The 24,664-nt window shown below is 33.9% G+C and overlaps 1 protein-coding gene across 1 annotated transcript in view; it reads right to left on the reverse strand.

Annotated features, from left to right (window-relative positions):
* Positions 1-1,554: 1,554 nt before the first annotated feature.
* Positions 1,555-24,664, reverse strand: part of LOC142339908 (uncharacterized) — a 32,345-nt gene continuing 9,235 nt past the window's right edge. Inside the window, exons 5-11 of the mRNA XM_075390264.1 lie at positions 20,913-21,058; positions 19,834-20,042; positions 10,071-10,169; positions 9,470-9,656; positions 8,780-8,993; positions 8,112-8,323; positions 1,555-1,962 (exon numbers count right to left, since the gene is read on the reverse strand). Coding sequence (XP_075246379.1) covers positions 1,815-1,962; positions 8,112-8,323; positions 8,780-8,993; positions 9,470-9,656; positions 10,071-10,169; positions 19,834-20,042; positions 20,913-21,058 — 1,215 coding nt within the window. The 3' untranslated portion in view covers positions 1,555-1,814. The remainder of the gene's footprint in view (positions 1,963-8,111; positions 8,324-8,779; positions 8,994-9,469; positions 9,657-10,070; positions 10,170-19,833; positions 20,043-20,912; positions 21,059-24,664) is intronic.

Consider the following 24,664-nt stretch of genomic DNA (forward strand, 5'->3'; position numbering starts at 1 on the left):
CCTTTTGGCTATATTATTCATTTTTTAAATCATTTTTGTACCACGGTTTTAAAAAAGTGATCTTTTACGTCCTCAGGTACGTTACATTACCAGTTACCAAAACGTTCCTCGTCTTATTAAATCACTATGAATTAATATGGCGTGTGCTGCGAGGGTTGCATATAAAATGAAACAACTGAACTGAGCTCATGGGGCACAAACGTTGAAGATTCGATAATTTTCCGAGCTATTCTTTAAAAATTAAACCTTTTTTTGCTTCAATGATATTCAAAAACTTTGATAAACTGAAACATAAGGCTTACATCAAAGGCGAAATTCGTACTCGGTTTTAGTTTATTTTTACTCAACATTTTTTTTCCTTTTCACAGTGTAGATTTAAAAACTGCAAAGAGGGGGTGGGGTGGCAATGGAAAGTCCAAAACACCAAATATTTCCCCTTTAATCCTTGAGTTTGTGTTCTCAGCAGCTTAGATGAAATGTGCACTTAGAGACTTTTCGAGATCTAAGAGAGCTCCTTACTGACTCAATGCTCTCTTGCTGCCACCTTTTCCCCTGTCTTCAGGACAAAAGTCGAAAGCGTCAGAGGAAAACCGATCAACTAAACAATTGTATAGAGAGACCATGGGACTGATATAATTGCAACAAATTTCGCCTGAAACCATTTAAGCGCATAGTTCGACCAACAGGACGGAACTAATTTTCTGATTTTTTTCTGAGCAATTAAAAAACGGAGTTGATATAGCTGCATTTTCTTGAAGGCCACCATTTGGCAATGAACTATGCCTTCTTATCCAATTGATTTCTCAGTGAAGTGTTTTGGTTGGAATCCTTTAACGCACATAAAACTAGGGTTTATACGATAAAAGACACTGGGTTTAATTCTTAACTTAGATATAATTACCGAACGAGCTTACCATTTTTTAGTCTCCATTTGTTGTTTACTTTTTTAGTGGTACGTCAGCAAAGTTTATCTCAGAAATTGTTTGCTGTCACAATGGCATTGCATAGTAGTGCTGAATTTAACCTCAGCACAAATCTGATAGTTCTGGTGTTTTGTTTTCATATCAAGGTTGTCACGTGTAAACAGAAGTATATAATTTTCAAATCTTTTGATCGAGTAAAATAAAATAATTTGTTCCTGCGCAATCGCAGCGGAACAGCATTAGGTCACAGCGGCCTGTTCTCAGCTGCCCTTTTTTATTATTATTCCCCACATTTCAGACTGTTCTTTTTATGAGCATCATTGCTTTTTTTGGGGACGCTGGCCACTTTTTTGCGTCTGAAACTTTCACGTGGTACCATCATTGCAGCCAAAATTGGTCAGGCTATGGTCAACCTGAAGCTATGGCTAAGTAAGAGCTCATCCTTACACAGACAGCCTCACGGAGGCAGGGGATTGAACTCTCAATCATTTCTGTACTAAACTTCTGTCAGATAATTACAAAATCAAGTATACAGATGCTGTTATCTAATTGGAAACCAGTTCCTGCATTCAGATTTCTGTCGGTCATGATTCTAGAACACCGTCATTCCAGTATTTTTTCTGAAAAAATCTGAGATAATCTGAAGCGTGAATTAGGCAGTAATGTACAACACTCACAGAGTTACCAACTACAATGGGTTATTTAAGCGCAATCATAGACGTAGGCAGCATAGCACCTGTTATTTAGACTACACAAATTTGAAAAATAATAAACATCTCATTTGTCATTCAAGCCAATGCTCAACTAAAACCGATTCGTATTTAACCATGAACAAAATTAAACAACATCAAAGCTATTCTATGTTCGACACTGTATTGTAGAGAAAACTTATCAATTCCGCCTTGCTCTGACAGCGGGTTCGAAACTGGTTTCAGTCGCTTTCCTTTCCGTCTTATGTTGTTTGTTCACATGTGCAATTGTATTTGTAGAGCTGATACAGGCGTAACGGCAGTGCACACAATGGAAGTGGCTTTTGTTCCTGAAAAGCAAGCAGTCGCACAGCTAGCAAAATACTTTGACATCCAAACAAATTTATTAATTCATTAAAATTCAAGATTTAGAAAATACTGAGTACGGTAGCTCACTTTAAGACTACGAAATGCAACACTCACAATTTTGTCGCTCTTTTTTCTCCAACCATAAAAGGGGTGAAATGGGGGTGGTAATTTATGTCTCCAAAACAGTTTCGTTGAATCACATACTTGGAGTTTATTAAGTCGAAAGGCTCTAAGAGAACCTAATGCCCTCCGGGCGCTAATTGTTTATACCGTTTTTGAGGATGAGAGTCAAAAGGGTTAAACAAAACATCGGTCAGGCGAAAAACGGACTAAAAAGACCACAGGACTTATTTCGTTGCTGCAGACTTTGCTTGAGAGCAATTAAACAAACAAGACTACAATAATTGATTCAAATTTCGTACGCCAGTACATTAAAATTTCCTTAATTTCCATTTTTAACCAGTCTATCTCCCTCTAGATATACATAATATATAAAGAGTCATACCAAAATCGACCAGGCAAAAAATCATAAAAATAGCCTACCACCCATAGACCCATACCTAACTAAAAGGATCTCTTCCAATTGCTTATTTCGGGGAGTTTCAAAAAGAGTCATTCATCCAAATCGACAGCCCGTACAGATTATATAATCTCTTATAATCGACAGCGTACAAAATTACAATAAAATGTTTTTTTTTGAAAATAAAGATTTAAAAACAAATTTTTGACTTTTTAAGCTGTTTTCATTTATCTATTAGAACCATAGCTGCCAAAATCTAATGATACTTTGTTAGAATTTCATTTATAAGGTCGAATGTGTTTGGTTAGAATATCAACTGAAACCATTTTTTTTCTGAAAACAAAACAATTTAAAGTTTTGATTTTTGCATTGTTTCATTTTTCAACGAGTTATCAAACAACTTAAAAAAAACAGGAATGCATTAAAACCTGTTTGCCATCCACTTTTCGCTAAAAAACTTGGCACACCAACATGAGCAGAGAATTATTAACGTTCAGTTTTTTGTCTTTAATGCGTATGTAACCTTTAAAAACAACTAATTTTCTCTTTTCAGCAAATACAGCGATATGAAACAATTTTATTATTTTTGCTAAATTTGGCATTAATATCTCTGAATAAAATTTCAGCAGAACAAGAAACTAACTAATTTCGGCTAAGTTTGTTAAAATTGACTCAGCTTGCCCAATAAACAAAGATTTTTTCGAAGCAATCTTAGAAATTAATTAGATCGGGCCAATTTTTAAAGTGTACGTGAAAACAAAAGCAGCTAGTAGCAAACAATGGCACAGAAAAAGTGAACACGTCGGCTCCCAGCTCCCCGATAAATCATGAGTTTGTATCATTCTTGCAGTAGCTCTTAAGATTAAAAATTTTGTTTCACATGACATGAGAAATTGCTCACTTGTGATGTTTCTGCATTAAGGTCAATTTTTCACAACAGTTCCGACGAATTTCATACTAAGAAAATACTAAAAAAATTCATTTAAAAAGGAATGTAAGGCTAATATAACTGCTACAAGCTTCATTTGAGAGCAACATTACTTAAGATAATCTTTGCATTTCCTTACAATGACAGTACAAGGTCGTTGTGAATTGAACAGACACAAATTAAATAATTATTCTAATTTCACCAGGTAACCAACAACTAGTTTCTAAATTTTATGGGAAAGCTTATATAGCTGAAGCTAATAATTGCTGCAGCAATTTTGGAGCAGGTTGGCTCTTTGATAAATCATGAGATGCATCTTCCTGCCCATTTCTTTTGAGAACAAAAAACTGGTTCGACTTGACATGGGAAATTCTTCAAGTATCAGCATCAGCAATTTTTCATTTGGCATTAATATCTCTGAATAAAATTTCAGCAGAACAAGAAACTAACTAATTTCAGCTAAGTTTGTTAAAATTGACTCAGCTTGCCCAATAAAACAAAGATTTTTCGAAGCAATCTTAGAAATTAATTAGATCGGGCCAATTTTTAAAGTGTACGTGAAAACAAAAGCAGCTAGTAGCAAACAATGGCACAGAAAAAGTGAATACGTCGGCTCCCAGCTCCCCGATAAATCATGAGTTTGTATCATTCTTGCAGTAGCTCCTAAATTTGAAAATTTTGTTTCACTTGACATGAGAAATTGCTCACTTGTAATGTTTCTGCATCAATGTCAATTTTTCACAACAGTTCCGACGAATTTCATACTTAGAAAATACTTAAAAAAATACATTTAAGAAGGAATGTAAGACTAATATAACTGCTACAAGCTTCATTTGAGAGCAACATCACTTAAGATATTCTTTGCATTTCCTTACAATGACAGTACAAGGTCGTTCTTAATTGAACAGACACAAATTAAATAATTATTCTAATTTCACCAGGTAACCAACAACTAGTTTCTAAATTTTTTGGGAAAGCATATATAGCTGAAGCTAATAATTGCTGCAGCAATTTTGGAACAGGTTGGCTCTTTGATAAATCATGAGATGCATCTTTCTGGCCATTTCTTTTGAGATCAAAAAACTGGTTCCACTTGATATGGGAAATTCTTCAAGTATCAGCATCAGCAATTTTTCTTTTACTTCACAAAACAAAAAATTATAGTAAGTGATGAATCGATAAGTCTAGTCAGTTTTGAATCATTTTTGCAAAAACCCAATGGAATTTGGACTGTCAGAAAAGGCATTCTAAACATACCCGGCAGATTGCCGGCAAAAAAGCCGCCGTTGATTCCAATAAGCATGATTGGGATTGAAAGAATAGAAGATATTGAAAAAAAAAGATTTTTGTACAAGTCCGATTTATTTTGATGGCATTTCGTAGTTGAACATAACGTACTACTGTTTCTTAGAGAGAGGCTACAGGGGCTACTGTCAATACCAATAAGCATTAGAGATGGTAACTAAGACTTATAAGAACGACATTCAAATAGCGGGCATCTAAATTTGGGCTTTATGGGTTTATCCCGTTTCTATTTCTGACTTCAATTTTCTATACTGTGCTTTGCCGAGCAGCTGATGTTCAAAATCACTTTTTGCAGAATGAGAGAAGAGAGAAACTAGCCTAGAGAAGTCAAAAAGATATCACGCAAAATGTTGAAAAAGCGGCAAAATGAGGTAAAGCGAAACATTTTTTTATTCGAAGTAAAAAAAATAGGAGCGCTATAATAGCCGGCTGAGAAAATGAGGGCGGCTATTAATTAATAGATATAACTTATATTTCAACTCCATTTTTACTTTACAGGCTGGGCTTCAAATTTTTCATATGAAGAAGCTGGCTCTTCCACAGGAATTTTTTTGTTTCTGTAAAACAACGGATGATACTCAGAAGACATTTAAAAACCAGTCTTTTTGAAACAAATTATTACCGACGAAAGCCGAGTTTAACCCTGACAGACATATTCTAAGTTGGAGGACAATGAGCTTAAAAATAATAATACTAGTTAGCACTTACTCTTTGCAACTGCAATAACCTAAGTCGTAATGCCTGGACGCTTTACTGCAACTCATTTGACAGTAAAATAAAAACAAATGAATAGATGCCAGGAAAAAAATGCAAAGTAAACATCATAATAATCTCGAGTAATTTTGCCATAACGAAAATACTTTTGCTATTACTTAGCAACAAATCTAATGACTGTCTACCCATATGAAAAGCACTTAAAGCTAAAATTTAAAAAAAAGCATTAAAAACAGGTAAAGAAATTTCAGAGAGGTTTCATTTATTTCAGTAAAAACTCACCTATGGAAAAATTTAACTGCCTCTTCGGGGAACACAATTACTCCTAGAATAACTCCAAATAAACAACTGAAAGCAAAATATTATTCTAAAAATCTAAAAACTAAAAAAGTTTAACTGTATACAAAAATCCGCTTAAAATAATTTTGTTTGACTGAAACAACATAAAACTAACATGAATCAAATAAAAAGTTCGCCAAAAACACAAGATTAAATATCAACAATAAATAGAAATACAAAATATCATCTTTAGAAAACAGCAGACAGATTGCCAGAAAATAGCTACCATAGAGTTGTAGAACCATATTTTCAAAATTTCAATAAAGAGAATGAGAAAACATAACCGACTAACGTCGGGCGAATTGCTCTCAAAAGACCAGCGAGCGGTTGATAAATTCAATTTGAGACTGACGAGTCATTTTGAGAGTCATGTTAGTCAGCTGTGACCAATAATTTATTCACATGAACAAAGATGAATTCTAATAGGAGCGGAAATTGACGTTACGCGAACCATTGAGTCTAAGAACGGCACGAATGAATGAACAAATGCTGATCTGAAGTAACGTCAGAGGGTCGTAACAAACATCTTGACGACGAATAAAAAACCAATAGCAGGTCAATAACAGAAATAATAGCTCCACTTAACTATCACTATCGCAACTGCTAATCACCACATACTTTAGAAACTTGAAAAAGAATACAAAAACCGCCAAAAGATTGTGTAAAAATTAAAGTTGCATCTTAAACTTTAAGATACGATTACGATCAGTTAGACTCGTCAAACTCTAAGAACCCCACTTCACACTATGAATTTATATATGTCTCCTCAACAGCGAATTGCATATCCTCAACAGTGAATCGCATAATTAGAAACTAAATAGGCGTAGGTTTCTAAGACTTAATGCCCAGCAGGCTTTACCTATTATCCTGTTTTTCAGGACAAAAAGCCGAATGGTCAGTAGGAAAAATTATCAGATGAAATGACGGTAGAATAAAAAATTGCATAAAAAAGAAAGTCTATCAGGAGAATATTTTCTACAAATTTCGTTCGAGAGCCATTAATAATGAGACTAATTTTGGAACTTTTCAGATGATTTTATGCATAGTCATCTATCACAAAGGATTTTATTTTAGCAACAGACTGAATTTCTGAAAGCTCGCAACTTAAGTCACTCAAAAAAGCAAAAATCAAGCGAGAAAAACCATTCGAGAAGTGGAATCGAAACAAGCGAAAATTTAAAACATAGCCGGCAGATTGCCGGAAAATAGCCCCCGTTGAGGCGCTTGATGCACAACGAGATTGAAACAGAGAAAGAAAAAAGAAGACAAATTGACCGAATTTTCTTCTGATTCGGTGTCAAAAAGTGTTCTAATTTGGCGTGCAGTTTCAGTTAGATTCTAAAACTATACTTAATTTGGGCTTCTAAACTGAAAGCTAATAAGCCCAATACCAATGTTAGCTAGCAAACACTCGAAAGAACTTTGATAACCTAATGCACTATGACTAAATGACCGGGCTCTATCGGTTCATCCCGTTTCTTTTGATATTGCTGTTTTGACATTAACCGTATTCACCACATTGCGTAATTCAATGCGTGAAAGAATTTAAAATCTATTCAGTTGAAACAGTGAGTGAACGCAACCGATTTAGTCACTTGAGAAGTCAAAGAATGTTCTAGAAGAAAAGCGCAAAATTATCAAGCGAAAGATTTGCATAAAAAAAGACACACACGTTTACAATAATTGCTATGAACTGCGTTCAAGATCAATTAACAAGACACGTTTACAATAATTGCTGCAACCTTTGTTCGAGAGCAATTAAAATTTTTAGTTGAAATGTCTGTTTAAAAACATATGCGTTCTGCCAAAAGTTTCATTAATTAAGCACATACAATTTTTGGGTTTTTCCATTATAGCCGGTCACTATGGTATAACTACCACAATTAGGGGAGGGCTATAGTTTATATGACTACCAAGCTGGGGGACGATAATGGGAAAGACTCCAATTCTCTTTGAAAGTGGTTGTCAGAATAAATTTTTAAGAGGGTTCTTTTTTGGCGTAATGCCTGAAAATTTCCCTTTCTTTTGTTTAATTTCCTTTTATCAAAGCGAAAATTCGATTAGAACGAAAAAACGTTAGTGTATTTCGCAGGGATAATTAAAAACATTGTTTTAACATACGAAATGTGGTTCAATTTAACACTTGATTGCAACTATTTCATTATGGCATCCAATATGTAATGGAATTGTTTTTAGCCTACTGCTGTGAACTTGAGCACAACCATGAGCATTGACCATGACATAACGTCTTGTGCTGACTGGTCGTTCAAAAAAGGACATTTTGGCCTAAAGGAAAAATATAAATCTGAAGTAGATGAACTCACATTTTGAACTTGCATCCGTCTACAGAGCAGTCCTCGTACTTTGTGAAGTTCTTTATTCCATCTGCAATCTTAGTCTTTATCTTCTGATGCCGCTTGTCGTGTGACTCCATCTGGGTAAAACTGACATTGGCATAGGTGCAAGTGGGCTCACCACAGTGGAAGTGTCTGTATCGGAACAGAGCACAGTCTAGGTAACGGGGACAACTTTGTCGCTGAAATAACAACAGGCAGATATAACAAACTATTGCTAACAAATTTAAAGACAAACAACATATTTAATGATCTATGGGAAAAATTGAAACATGTACTGACAGAAAATTAAATTAATGAATACACAAGAACGAATAAGTTCAAAAATTTTATGTTTATAAAATGTTTTTGTGTTCATTGCCATGAAACTTATGATAGAATCACAGAACAGGGGCTATATAGCTAACCGCTTTTGCTCCTTAGGTAACAAAATGCGTCCCAAAGCATATTTGTATGTGTTCAGGCTTGCAGTTGTTACTTGCTACCACGCCAAATACCAAAATCAAGTACCAAAGATCCAATTTGTCTGATAAAATCCAGAAAATTTAAAATTACTCCTCCTCAAAAAACAGCACCTAAGCATTTAACTATTTAAGATTCGAGATAAAACGCTAGAGAAGCAGTTTCAAGATACCTACCAAGTACAACTTGAAGTTAGCATTTTTAATCTTCCTGGCCATTTCTTTTTTCCTGGAGCGTGGATCCATCTCTTCACTTTTAGGGGATGTTGGCGACCCTATAGCTGACGACGAAGAAGAAGAAGTTGCTGACAATCTAGTACGTGAGTTGCGCAGGGGAGGTGTGTTAAGCCTGCGTCGCAACCCAGAGCTATTCTTGCCAACTTTTGGAGTTCTAAAACAATTTTACCAATGAACGATTCCCTTTCAATCATGCAAAATTTAGGATATAGATAAAAGACAGTGTCTCTTCTGCATAAAAGATGAAAGCTCGAAAGCATTTAATTTTTAGTTTTAGAATCTTAAGCAGTCGTTGCTTTTACGTTTTCCGTACATACATTTTGCTCTCGGAACTGAAGCTGGATCAAACCATAACTTTTTTTTACCCTATCTGGACCGAGCTATCAGTCTATAAATACTATTTCAGATTAATATTCAGACTGAAAAACATACTTCCTGTTTTAAAAAATTGCTCGCCAAACAAAATATCCTGTACAAGATATACAAAATATCTTGTACAGAAATACACTTGTAAAAAAAGCGAGCGGTTATAAGACATTCGCAGCATATTTTTGTCAGAGTCGCTGAAGATATAAGTTGCCTAACCACACCGTGAACCAAATCTAGACGGTGTGCCATAAAAATACTCACACTTGGAAAGTATTGACTTCTCGGAAAGCCCTTTTCTTCGCCTTTTCCATCGCAATTTTCCTTGCCCTCATATGGGGTGACAACACGGCCACATTCTTAGCCATAAAAATTTCCCCGCTTGATTTGCAACTGATTTTGTCCGTAGATTCACTCTGGTCATGTATTAGTCGCTTAGCAGTGCGATGACCTAAAACCAAACCAAACGAAAATCCTCGGAATAAATTCAAATGTGAAGTTTAGTCTCGCGATTGCGGAAACTTTTTCGTTCTTGTTTATATTCAATGTCTTGGAACCATGCATTCTTCCGGTATTAAATTTAGGATGCGGGTTTCTCAATAACATTTCGACGTTTCACTCGCAGTAGGGGTATGAATTTTGGAAAACATTTTCATCATTCTGTTAATCCTTAATTCACAGTTTGCGTCAAAGTTAACTAAATACAGACAAATTACATTTGCTCATATGAAGTCTGAAATTAGGGATGTTTATATACGAATTCGGCGCAAAACTCTTCAGATATTTATGAACGTTCATAATTTTTGTGAAAACTATCCCATTGCAGGGGGGGTAAAGGAACTTTTAAAGTTAGAAATCTACTAACTGGTTAGCGATGGATTTGTTCGAGAGAGCTCGTCGAGTTGATCATGATGGTTGTCATGGCTTGCTACCTTGTGGGAGGTAGCAACAGTATAACCACACCCTATATTTAAACAAAACCTTTCAGTAAAAAATGACTACCAGGCTTAATACATAGCAGCCCCGGAAAGATCAAAACTGAGAACGGCGTCAACTAATTTTTGTGCAAACTAGACTGCTACTGATTATATGTATGGTTGAAATTTACATTGCACCTTCAGAAATTTCAAATTACAGTTAACTGCAGATCAACTAACTTTAGCATCCTTAATTTAGTTTTTTAGAGTTCTGTCGGTCAAAACTTAGCCTGACATTCTTCTCAAAGAAAAAATTCATTCGAGATTGCAAAACAGAATACATAGTTATCAAAAATGCAACGGCTATTGATGACAACAAGGCGGCTCGGTAGTGTGCGATTGCACATAAGGTTCCGACCCCGCTCATCCACAATTTTGGCATAATTGTCCACCAAATGAGGAATAGATAAAAAAACACAAAAAAATTCAAGTAATTTTCAAAAAAAAAAACAAACTGGTGTATGAACGAAAAGATAGCCTCCAAAGCAAATAACTCAGTGGAGTAAAAAATGATGCATTAGATTGATGAGATATGCCAATATTAAGAAAGCGAGCGAAGACGAACGGCAAAACCAGACAGCAACAACAACAAACATTAATTACATCAAAAAATTTATGTCCGTTTTAAAAATCAAAACTTAATAACAAAGTCAAAATAGCGTCAGATAAAACTGAAAAAACCTAAAACTGAAAAAACAAAATAACCTGTAATTCACCAGTAAAAATTGTTATTTACCAGTTCATAATAAAGCTTGGTAACAATTAGACAAAAAAGAATAGAAACTTTAAAGTTAGCTAATTAGGTCGCTGAATTTTAAAAAAAATTAATTTCAAAGTAATGAAAACCATTAGGAATCAACTAAAATATCCCATATGTTTAAAATTACCAATGCTTCTATAGAAGGGAATTAAGAACTCTTGGTATTCAATTTTTATGCAGTTACAAAATGAACAACAAATAGACAACAAACTAAACAAACTAAAAATCAACTAAAAACTTGCCAGAAAATGATTTGGAAGCCGTAAAGCCATGCTTTGGCCCCAGAAAAATGTTTGATTGCACCTTCGTCGAACACCGATAATGTATTATGTGGCCTTTCATTAATGAAAATAGGCAACAATTAGACAAAAAAGAAAAAATGCAAAATTATATAATACTTGTTTTTTTTTCGAAAAAAATTTATTTCCAAAGACATGAAAGCCATTAATTACAAAATGAAAAAGTTGAATTGGTTCGTCCATTCTTCCAAAGGAAGCCCTTGAGACCTGCAATTATCCAGAATATGTCTTACGTCTACAAAGAGAGCGTCAAATATGACAAAAATTAAAAATTCATTTACTTTTTTGTGAAAAACCCGTGTGGAAGCCCGTAAGGTCACAACGAATTCTCTTAAAACATTAGATTTTGTGACACCAATCCCTTTTGACACCTTCCCTTGAAATGTATTATGTGACCTCTCATTAATGAAACTAGGTACCAATTAGACCAAAAAGAAAAAAAGCAAGATTATGTAAAACTTAATTTTATCGAAAAAAATTTATTTCCAAAGACATGAAAGCCATTAATTACAAAAAAAATTGAATAGGTTCGTTTATTTTTCCAAAAGAAGCCCTCGAGACCTACAATTATCCAGAACATGTCTTACGTCTACAAAAAGAACGTCAAATATGACAAAAATCAAAAATTAAATTACTTTTTTTTGTGAAAAACCCTGTTTCGAAGCCAGTAAATTCATAACGAATGCTTTAAAAACATTAGATTTTGAGACACCAATCTCTTTTGACAACTTCCCCTGACAGAAATGATGTCATCTTCAAACTTTAATTAAAGAGAACAGGTAAAAAACAGACAATAAAAAGAACAAAATGTTCAAATGTTTTTTTTTCATTTTGGAAAACGATTGTTTTCAAAGTCATGAAAGCCATTATGTATCTTCTAATATCAGATCATCGGCTCATCTACTCTTCCAGGAAAAGCCAATCAAACCGGGTAATTGTACAGGAAATTAAATACGACTAAAAGACAAAGTAAAAACGATAGTTAAAGACAAAATTAAAAAATTCAATTAAATTCTTCGAGAAAGTATTGTCAAAAAGGTAAAGAACCACAATCTATATCTGTAAGGAAATAATTAATATCAATTTTGAGTTATTTTGAGACGCGAAAAATGTGATATATGAACTGACAATAACGTGATAATTCGACAAAATTAGAAAACATGAAAAATGGGAAAATACCTAAAATTTAAAAAAAATGTGTGAAATCTAGTAGTATCAAAGCCAGAACACCATAACATAAGGTGTAAAACCGCAATAAAGACTAAATTTGACTTCAGCAGAAAGAAGGAGCACTCTTTGATTGCTGACACTAAGCGACAAGTTGACCAAAGTAGGAGAAAAATGGAGGCAAAGTTCAATAAGCCATTTTTATTTAAAAATCAAATATTTTAAAAGTCGAAACGACCATAAGCTTCAAGCAATCAACTAGATAAATTAATTTCGAGCTATTTAGGAAGCCAATGGGACCCATCACTAGTGAGCTTTGATTTGAAATGTTCTGTTATTTAATTAATATAAAAAAGATCCAATTTTTTTTTATAAAAAACCGACTGATGACAATCCGGATTATTTTTGGATTGTAACTCTCCAAGATTGGTACAGAAATAGTCCTGCTAATGTTGATGACTGTCCGTTAGGAATATTTAATTTTTGAAATGTCATTGATATAGATATTTTGTTTGTTAAAAAATCAAAAGTAAATGCTGCGTTTTTGATAATCAACGAATAAAGTTAGCAAAAAACGGCAAAGTTTTATTTACAGAGCACTCTCAACGGAAGTTGAAGTGGAATTTGCCCCCTGTCAGTCTACAAAAAATGTGCTAGTGGTGTTTGGGTGTGCACTTCCTGCAAATTTAATCAGAGTGGACTAAAGAAACTTATTTCGTGCTGTTTTTGATGAAAAAGTATGAATTTTGTGAAATTTTTAGCCGGAATTTGTGACAAAAAAATTCAATGAAAATAGCCGACAATGTATTTTGTCTTTAACCGTAAAATCAACAACATTTTTAAGAAAAATTTTATTAAATTTTATTAAAATTGGCGAAATTTTAGTCAAAAACTCCGAAAAAAGGTGAATGAAATCAACGGAATTCACTCTATTTTCTCGAAAGTTTAAACATCGATATCTCCCTGTCAAAAACGATAATCAAAAAATCTTTTTAATTTCATATTCTACGGTGGACAAGCTTTCTAATGATACCAGTCTCAACTCTCTACGATGAATATATCGATCGGCCAAAATTGACTGAACAAAAAAAAACCCAGTTGAGTATATAGTTCCTCCCCCCTCAAGAGGGGTCGGAACAAAAAGCAATTGAAAAACTTTTAAACACGTAGAACACAAGTTTGGTAGTTTTAGCGCTCCCATTAATTCGAATTTGTTGCTACTGTGATGAGATGGACCCGCGTTCGAAAAAGTGAATCAAATTTATCTTTGCGGCCTAAACCTGCAAAGTTGTCAGTTTTCTGCATTTTCCTACGAGACAAGTCTGGTCAAAATCAGTATTTTTGCTAAAAAACGTGTTTTCAGAATATATTTTTAAGAAAGAACGGTCCCCCGACAGCGCGGTTTTGAGATGAAAGTGAAAAAACTGGCTTTTAAGCGATTCGACGAGAATTTATTTATTTAGAAATGTTATTTCTTTTCACTGCACAAATATAGTATGTGACCACAAAGATTCTACTCCCGAAAATTCTAAAGATGATCAAAATTGGATGACTAAAAAAGAAAAAAGCCATCATGACGCTAATACGGGCTTCATTTCACGGCTCTTAGAACAATGCACAATCTTTCAGTCAATTGTTTCCTGAGAAAGTTACCTGTTTTTATTTTGACCGCCAAGAGTCAATATTATATCAATGAGCGTGCCGTGCCCTATAGGTTAAAAAGGCGGAATAGCTGCGAAATAAACTTGTGTGTCGTACAATAGATATAGAAAGAGATACATATATAAGTTGAAAAAGTTATCGACGCCGCTCGAAAACTATGTTAAAAAATCAGCAATAATTCATCCGGCTTGTTAAAATTCACTCCGTAGAAGTATTTTTTATCAGAGACATTTAGTACACATATGAGTTCCTTTGCCCTTAAACTAATTCAATTTAAACTTAACTTTTAAAGTGTAAAAGTCATTTTATGGAGTGATGTAAGTCATGGTAGAAACCCAAATCAAGCTAAAGACCTGAAAACTTTTGTTAGAGTGAATCAGAAATGAACATCACGCGCAGTGAGAGGCAGAAGTCAATGAGAAAACTTGACTTTTTCAACTTTGCGGTGTGAAGAAACGTAAAACGAATAAATTCCGGAAGAAATTTTAAAAGTTCTTTAAAATAGAAAAAAAACTAGAACTAGAATGGACTATGAATGGATTGAAAAAAATTTAAAAAACCGATCAAATAAATTTAAAAAACAGTGAAAAAAAGCGAACTCAGATTGCCGCATGCGAACAAAACCAGCAGCGAGGAAGCGAATTTTAGTTCAAACACCATATTCCCACTCTGCTTTAAAATTAGAGCGAAAAAATTTATGCCGCAAAAGCACTTGCTTTTTCGCTCCGTTTTCTGTTTCGGCTTGACCAAAATCATCACTTCAATTTCTTTGCAGACGCATAAATGCAGAGAAAACAACAAATTAATGTCAAACAACAAAAGAAAATTTCGCCAAAACAAAGTAACATGAAAAATTCGGAAAATACATTTCTTTTTTTCATAGAAAGATACACATACAAACAAGAGAAGGTGTTTCAAGCAATGAGAACTAGTAATCTAATCACAAAATATATGCCAAGCCTTAATGAGGTCAGAGACATCTCTGTTAGAAGAAGAGCAGGAAAATTGAGAAAAAAAATTGTGTAAAATTTTTCAATTTTTTGTCAAATGTCATAGAAAGAGAACACTTTGTAGCAAAAGAAACTTCTTTCCGATGCAAAAAACAGAGCCTACAGGTATGCCGCTTCAAATTAGTCAATATTTAATTCAATACAAGGATACAGTTGACCAAAAATTGCAAAAAGACTAAAAATAAGCAAAATAGTTGGAAATCCTTCAAATTAGCGTTTAATTCCCGTTATTTACAAAAAACTTCACAAAAGAAACAAAACAAGCTGAACATTATTATTTTTGTCAACAAATAACCGTTAGACAAAAAAACCATAACACAACAAAAACAGCTTCAAAAAGAAGCACGTGAACAGAAAAGTTTACTCGCTTAGCTAAAGTTACTTCACACCTACTTTTATCCCTCTCTTTCAAAAGAAACTAGGAACAAAATACCGTCTTTTTTCTCGAAAACCATAACGCTCTTCGGGTCGTAAAAAGCACTTTTATAAAACTTCTAGTCGAGTCGTAAAAAATAGAGCGCTCCACAACAGTTTAAATTATTTGAATTCTAAAACACGGCTGCCAGATCGCCAGAAAAAAAGTCGCAGTAGGTTCGTAGATCTGCAGTCCAAAAAAAGCTAAAGAAATTTACCAAAAAATGAAATTTTATTTTATTAATTGGCGAGATGTTATATTTTGATTACGAACCTGGTATCTTAGTGCTGCTTCTATCAGCTGCTTTCAAATAACCTTCAATTAGAGTAACACGCACTCACTTAACCTTATCTCTTTGAATTAAAGCTTTGCAATTAATTTCAGAGTATGGAAGTCATTTTAGAACGTAAGGAGAGTCACGTGTGACCAAGAACTTAATCACGAGAATGAATAAAAAAATCTTTCTACTTAGGGTGAAAAACAACATCATGCAGGCATTTCAGTTGAAATTGCATGCAAGAATGAACATAGAGCAGATTTGATGTAATTCTGAGGTCATATAGTCATAACAAAAATCTTGACGACGAAATAAAAACATAGCAAGACAATTCCTGGCCTAAAATTCACAGAGTTGTCATTGCCTAAACAAAAAAACTAGATTTAAAATGGACGATTGATGGGTTAGTAAAAACAATTGAAAAAATTCGATAAAAAAATTAAAAAAAAAACAGTAAAAAAACCGTCAAAACGCCTCATTTGAACGAAAAAACCACATGCGGGAAAACAAATTCTTGTTCAAGCACCTTTTTTCTCTTTCTACGACCCAATTAGTGTGAAAAACAATTCACACCAGAAAACCACTAGCTTTTTTGCTCCACTTCCCTTTTCGGTGTGACCAAAATCAACTCTTCAATTCGACTTCAAAAATCATGATAACGAGTGAACAAAAAAAATACACAGCCGGAAGACTCCGGAATCGACTCGAAAAATAACTTAAAACCCAGCCAACCTCTTACTGATAAAACTATGAATTTCATCATACCACTCAATTCAAAACAACCAAGGAAAGAAAAGTTTTTACCAAACAGAAATCCAGTGATGGAAAAACAAAACCAACAATACATCTCGAAAAAAGCTAAGAACAGAGCAAACAGAAAAGAATTAAAAACGAAAACTAAAAAAAAACAGAATTTTTTTTTTAAAAAATTCTCTGAAAGTCCAAATAACTGTTCTCAACGCCCCTTGCTGAGTCAATAAATAACCACATGACACTCAAACGCACTAAAAGCCCTTAAAACATGAGCACGAAATAAAAACAAGAAGACAGCAGATTAATATAAATTGTTTTATGAAAACATGTGCTATCAAAACACTTATTGTTTTCATTTACTAATAATAACCTTAGCACCAATCCTAACCAAACTATTCAATATGACCAAAAGTTCTGAATGTCAGAAAAAAGAAACAGAAAAAATTTGGCAAAAACTTCCCAAAAACGGAGAAAATAAGCAAAAAAAATGTCCAAGTTTGGCCTATTTTCTTCTTCTATATTAAATTTAAATAAATAATAACGAAATGAGAAGTCCACCGTTAGAAAGAAAAACTATTTCCAATAAAAAATACCTTAAACACTATGAACATGAAAAGGAGTACAGAAACCGGTAAAACAAAGCGTCTAAAACACAAAATTCACAAAAAAACCTCCAAAAGGCATATCAAACTCTAGCATACGAGTTGATCAAAAATGCAAAAATGCCCGAAACATAATTACTCTACACAAAAAAATTTAACGTAAAATCGTTAAAAAAACTGCTTCGAGGAAGCCACATGTGATCAAAAATGTTTCACTCGCTTAACGAAAATTTTTTCGCACTTACTTTTTTCGTTCTCTTTCAAAAATTAGTTTAAACAAAAAACACTCTCAATTTTTGTTCAACAACAAAAAAATACGACTTTGCACGTGCGATATTGACTTTTACATCCTGTTTCAGAAAAGCGGGACCGATTAAAAAATAGATCAATAGCTTCTCTTCGAGTGGCGGAAAAATACAGCGCACCAATACAATTCAAATTGCTTGAATTGTCAAAAATAGCTGCTTCATAGATCTGTAGTCTCAAAAAGAAGGTAAAAAGACAGACAAAAAAGAAACTCATTCTTTTCATTAAGGGCTGAGATGTTATATTTTGATTAAGAATCTGTATAACGTATTGCTGTTTTTATTAGCTGCTCTTAAATAACCTTCAGTTAGAGCGACAAGCACTCATTTCACCTTATCTCTTTGAGTTAAAATAAATAAAAGTCAATTTCAGAGTGAGGAAGACATTTTTAAGAGTGAGGTAAGTCACATGTGACCTAAGATTTAATCACGTGAATGAACAAAAACACTAGCTCCACTTAGAGTAAAAAAAGACGTAACGCACGCAGTTCAGTTGAAATTGCATGAGCGAATGAACAAAAGGCAGATTTGAAATGGTTGTGACGTCACATGGTCGTAACAAAAATCTTGACGAAATAAATAAAAAAACATAGCAGGACAAGTCCTGACGTACAATTCAAAGAACTTTCATTAAGAACTGTTCAAGGACTAAACAGAAAAACCAGACCTTGAATGGACTATGAGTGAAATCAGAACACCATTTTTTAAAAAATCAGATAAAAAAATAAGAAAAAAAAACAGAAAATCAATGTCAAAATGCCGCATTTGAACAAAAAAACCACTAGCGAGAAATGAAAATTTAATTCACACAAACAACTAGGCCTTGAATGAGCTGTGAATGAATTGGGGAAACCATTTAGAAAACAATCCGATCCGAAAAATCGAAAAAACAGTAAAAATCAGAGTGAAATTGCCGCATGTGAACAAAAACCACCACCGAGAAACCAATTTTGTTCGAACACAGTTTTCTCACTCTACTTTAAAATTAGAGCGAGGAAAATTCCGCAAAACCACTCGCTGTTTCGCTCCATTTCCTGTTTCGGCGTGACCAAAATCACTACTCCAATTTGACTTGAAAAATCATGAAAATGTGAACAGATCTTAAAAAAAACATAGCCGGAAGAATTCCGGAAATGACTCGAAGTGAAAATCCATTTGAACGCCATCTAATTACTCATCAAACAAAACGTGCCTTCACTAATTTATGATTATCTTGAAACAAAGTCATGAAACAAAAAAGTAAAAACAATAAAATCAAATCTGTTAAAATATGTAAAAAATCTGATTAAATTTTGTTATAAATTGAGATTCCGAAAAAACTATCTCTGCCAAAATAATTTCATCAAAACAACTAGTACTTACAAAAACCACTTATGTGAATTTTGAAAAAAATACTTTAGGCTAAAATTATTTTAAAAAATAGCTCTTAAAAACAACTTTCACTTGAAACTTAGCTAAAAACTTAGCTAAAAACTTTCACTTAAACTCAGCAAAGAAACTTAGCTAAAAACAGAAAAAAACGAAAAATTGCAAAAAAATTAAGAAAAATAGTTCCAATTTTCGCCATTTTTTTGTCATATTTCTCAACAAAAAATGATTCTTACCCACAAAACTGTAACCAATTGTTATCATAAAATTGCTCAAGTAGAAGGGGTTTCTTCGATACCCATTTCAGCCAGTAAAACAAAATAATCCTCAAAAAAACAAAAAAATTAGGCCGAAAATCATCAAAATACATTAAAAACCTCCGAATTATCATAAAATTCATATGAATTTCCAGAAACTTTCAAACCACTACCGAAACCAGCCTAAAATTAAAACAATATCATAACCAAAACAAATGGAAAAAATTGCTTTAAAATGCCGCACGTGAACAAAAAAATTTCGATCGCTTAGAGAAAATTTTTTCACACATCAATTTCTCGCTCTCAAAAACAGCGGTATGAACAAAAACCACTCTCTTTTCGCTCCGCTCTTTACTTTTGTTCAGCGCCAAAATCACTCCAAATTTTTTCACGCGTTTCATTTCCCGCTTCAAAAATCACTCCAATAAAATTGATTAAAAAAGGACTTCTCCAATACTCCTCTTCGAGTCGTAAAAAAGACAGCGCCCTAATACAATTCAAATTCTTTCAATTGTAAAAAACCAAGAGAAGGCCAATAATAGCCTAAGCTATCGCTTCGCGGCTATTAAAAGCCACAAACACCACAATATAGCTCCGCTCAGCTTTGCAGGTAATTTCTAGGTTATGTATTCCTGGTAAATTACACGTATCATTGTATTTGCTGATAATTTTGCTGGTATTGTTACCTTTAATTGTGCTTATCTGCAAACTTTGCAGGTAAATTTATCTACACATTTCTTAGAGCGTTTATATCTCATTTGAAACAAGTATTGCACCTTCTCTGATGCAGTGAAAGTGATTGTAGATGCCAGAGTACATGCATGAATTGAACTGACAGGGGACGCGTTTGTTGAACTTGTTCCAGCCTTTACTCTCAAACTGGTCGTTCTTCTCATGGAATAGTTTGTGTCCGTCTATGAGCCACCTCTTCTTGAAAGACATCGAACATCCCTCTTTAGCACAATGGTAATGTGTTGTCTTTGCACTGTTAAAATATGAAAGATATTAAAGCACAACATTTTTTATGAATACCAATTAACTGTTTTTGATACTGTAGAATTTGGAACAAGCTAAAATTCGACCATATACCTGAACAGCACAATTCGCAAGATTGCTACGACTATATTATTTGCAGAAATTAGCCTCACATCATTGCGGGAAATTATGATGACCGATTTTTGTTATTTATCACTAGTATATAATGGCTTGTAGATATTAAAACATGTTGAGGAACATTTAACTCTGATTACAACCTGTGATGAGCGGATTCAAATTCTGTAAGATGATTCAAAACTGAGTTTTGATTTAAGAATGAAAAGACAGCTCAAGAAGCTGATTTGAAGGTAAGCTTATGACTTTAAGACACATTTCATGACTCATAGACGTCCTAGGTGAATTCAAAATCTTCGAAATAGTTTTTCGAGCATGAAAAATACTGAAAAAGGATAAAAACAGATTAGAAAATGCCTTCAAAGCCAAAGAAACTTTAGATGACTTTTGAAAAATTTTAATTTTGGTGCCAAATCATGGAAGAATCATATCAGTACTTCTATAGTTTATTTCAGTAACTCCGCCACTTGATACTTGCAAGTTGAATTCAAATTCTTGCAAGCAGAATGGAAATAGTATGCATTCTTTTGCAAGATTCTTTCACGATTTTAAATTTTTCGATCACTCCGCCGTCAGGCTACAAACAGCCGTCAGAGCAGAAGTTTGATAGATTGAGACGCACAGGAATCTGATAGTGAAAACTATTTTGACCGAGCTCAGATTTTCTACAAATAGCTTTTGATCTGATGAGTTTTGCCTTCCAAGGTGTATGTTCAGAAATGCTAAAGAAAAAGTGGCAACTCACAATCTGAAGTCACAGTCCATACTGTTGCATTGTTCACTTGCTGCATATCTGACGAATCCTGTCACGTGCAGTCTCTCTGCGTGCGAGTGGTGCTTACGATGGGACTCTGCCTCACATACATTGCTGCACACCCGTCCACACCCGGGCTAAACGCCAGTAACGATTACAAAATTATAATAATATTACAATTACCTGGTTGGGTAAACATACCCGGCAGATTGCCGGAAAATAGCCGCCGTTGATTCCCATAACCAAGATTGGGATTGAAAGAAGAGAAAAAACTACTGAAAAATAGATTTTTGTGACAAACAAATTTAAAGTGCGAACTATTTTGATGTCATTTTGGAGCTGATAATGCTCCTGTTTCGTAGTGAGACGACACAGGGACTAGTATCAATACCAATAAGCATTAGAGATGGCAACTAAGAACAAATTTTGAGTAACGGGCATCTAAAATCGGGCTTTATGGGTTTATCCCGTAATCCCGTATGGGTTTATTCTTTTGATATTGACTCTGTTCATTTTCAATTGCTTTGCTGAGCAACTGCTGTCTAAAACCACTTTTAGCAGAATGAGAGAAAAGTGAAACTAGCCTAGAGAAGTAAAAAAGATTTCACGCAAAATGTTGAACAAGCTGTGCACTAAGGTAAAGCGAAAAATGTTTATTCGACGAAAAAAAAATTGCAGGACAAGTCCTGACGTACAATTCAAAGAAATTTTATTGACAAAAAAAATAGAGTGAATTGGGAAAACCATTTCTAAAAAAAATCAGATAAAAAAACAGAAAATCAATGCCAAAATGCCGCATGCGAACAAAAAACCACTCGCGAGAAATGGAAATTTGTTTTAAATAAAAAACTAGGCCTAGAATGAACTATGAATGGGTTGGGAAAATCATTTAGAAAAAAACCGATTCAAAAATCATTAAAAAAATAAAAATCAAAGTGAAATTTCCGCATGTCAACAAAAAACCACTACCGAAAAAACGAATTCTTGTTCACACTCCGTTTTCTCAGTACTTTAAATTTAGAGCAAAAAAATTTCACGCCGCAAAACCACTCGCCTTTTCTTTCCACTTCCTGTTTTGGCGTGACCAAAATCACTACTCCAATTTGTCTTCAAAATCATTAAAATGTGTGAACAGATCTTTAAAAAAAGACAGCGCCCCAATACAATTCAAATTCTTTGAATTGTAAAAATTAGGAGCGCTATAATAGCCGCTGAGAAGCTGAGGCGGCTATTAAAAACTAAGAGAACAACATTAATTTTACCTCCTTGATCTAAATTTTTGAAAACACAGCTGGCAGACAGCCGGAATAGCCGCGAAATAGACTTGGGTGCCGCAAAATACAAATACGAAGAGATAGGGAAATGATTCGGAAACAAATACTGCGGCCACCTTAGAAACTTAAATTCAAAGGGGTGAGTGTCTCATTGAGAACATATTTGTAGGCAAAAAATTTTGACAAAGGAAATGTTTGAACCCCTTTACCCAGCGTAAGAACCCGAAGCATTAACCACTCGACTTTACGGTCCTTGTCACCGTTTATCTCACAATTAATGTTGCTTTAGCAACAGACCTGATTTCTGAATGCGAGCAATTCAGGTCACGCAAAAAGCAAGAAAAGCAAGCGTGAAAAACTAACTGAAAAAGACAGACGAAAGATTGTTCTAGAACAAATGAAAAACGGACAAGAGTTCGTATTTCATCTTCAAATAACTTTGGTCATTTCTCTTTTTAAAAAAAAGTAGTCGAAATTATTTTCCGACGGCTTCAACTTCGGAAGACCTTTACACAATGGGAGTTAAAACAGCAAACGCCAACTTTGTAGAAAAGCATTGGAAGACACGGTAAAAGGACAAAAAACAACACTCAGCAAAAACATGTTTTTACGGTGTCGCTGACAATAAGTGGCATTAAGTCATTGAAAGACGCAGCTAAAACTTGAAATCCTAAACATCTTAACATTTTGAAAACAATTACTCTTAAACAATTTTGAAAGCAAATGATATTCAAGTCAATAATTATAAGCAACGAATTTATAACCATAAACGAACTCAATTACTGCTACTTAATGAACAACTGAGAGTAATCATTAATGACTATGCGACAAAAAAAAACAAAAGAACAACCGCAAAAAGAAAAAATCCAAAAAACCATTAATATAATTTTAAACCCAGTCGTGTCAAAGTCGCCAAAAGTGTGAAACTGTCAGTCACGGAACAAACTAATTAAAAAATTCGAACATTACTCATTGGACAGCCTAGAGATCAGTGAGACAAAAGATTGTCGGAAAATAGCCGCGATAGACGCTTGTGGTCTACCATGAATTGAAACAACTAAAGAAATGAGATTGACAGATCGACCACCAGCTTTTTAATAAACCACTAGACTTTTTGGGTGATTCGGACTGTCATTTTTATGACACATTTTGCTTTACAAGGCAAAAACCCTAATGGAGCTTTTCAAAATTAATATTACATATTAAAACTCAAACTCTATTACTCAGGAATTAGAGCATATAAGTTTGGCGCAACTTAGATGCACACTATTGGCCTTTAATTAGTAAAAGTTCATAAAATTTAAAATTCAAGAAGTGAGTTCAAAAATCACTTTTTGATTGAGGTAAGACACGCAATTGGCCTCGTCACGAACACAAATTTTAACTGCTTAGCAGTAGAAGTCATTGCAGTCATTGAAAAAGTAAATTCCAAGAAGTCAGGGTAAGACGAAACACAAATCTGTCAGATGAAGTTTTAAAAAAATCAGGAGCGCAATAATAGCCGCCTGTAAGTTCTGACGCGGCCATTAAAAGGCGGAATTTGATCTTAGTTCACTTGTTTTGTTAAAAAACAAAATCAATTTGACTAAACAACTTTTTCTGAAAAAATTTGAACTCAATTCAGTTTAACGCTGTTAAACTAAAATGACTGCACTGAATGCTAAGAAAATGTGGAAACCACACGGTCAAACCAAAGTTGTGGCTGAAATATTAAAAAACAGAGCCACGAATATAAGTAAAAATAAAGCCATAAATATAAGCTTTTAGAAGAAAAGGAGAATTTAACAAATTAATAAACTTTGAAGTTCAACGTTCTTTTCAACATAAAACAACCGACTAACGTCGGAAGAATTGCTCTCGGAGAACTACTGGGAGCTCTAATCTATTGCAGCCTGCTTCAATTGGAGGTGGTAACTAAAATCATTATGGGGGCTTCAGATGACGTCATTAGACGTTTTTATATACACCAATTTAACCACTAATAAAATTTGAAGTGAAAAAATTACACCAATTTTCTAACATTTTTCAATTGATTGCCATTTTCAATTGATTTTTCAACATAGCCGATAGAATACTGGAAACGACTCGAAGCGTCATGCAAAAAACTTTCGGGAAGAAAGCTTTCGAGCTTGAAAAATACCAGCAGTATCTAATACCAATGTATTAGTAACTAAGCTACGGTTGAAGTCCATTGTTCGAAAACAAAAGTCAAGGTTTTAAAAAAAGAATTCAATGTTTGAAAACAAAAGTCAAAAGTTCAAGTCAGGTACAAACTTGCATCAGCTAAAAAAGCTGTAGAATCTCAAAACTCCTCTTCGAGTCGTAAAAACCTGTAGAATCATTAGAGGTTTATAGTAGAGGTGTGTAGAATAATTATATACACCACCACAACCACTAATGAATTTTAAAGTGAAATTACACCAATTTTGTCGCTTTTATCATGAATTTCAAAGGTGAAATTCTGCCACT

The sequence above is a fragment of the Convolutriloba macropyga genome, chromosome 5, assembly GCF_964194025.1.
Source record: "Convolutriloba macropyga chromosome 5, txConMacr16.3, whole genome shotgun sequence".
Taxonomy (NCBI): Eukaryota; Metazoa; Xenacoelomorpha; order Acoela; family Convolutidae; genus Convolutriloba; species Convolutriloba macropyga.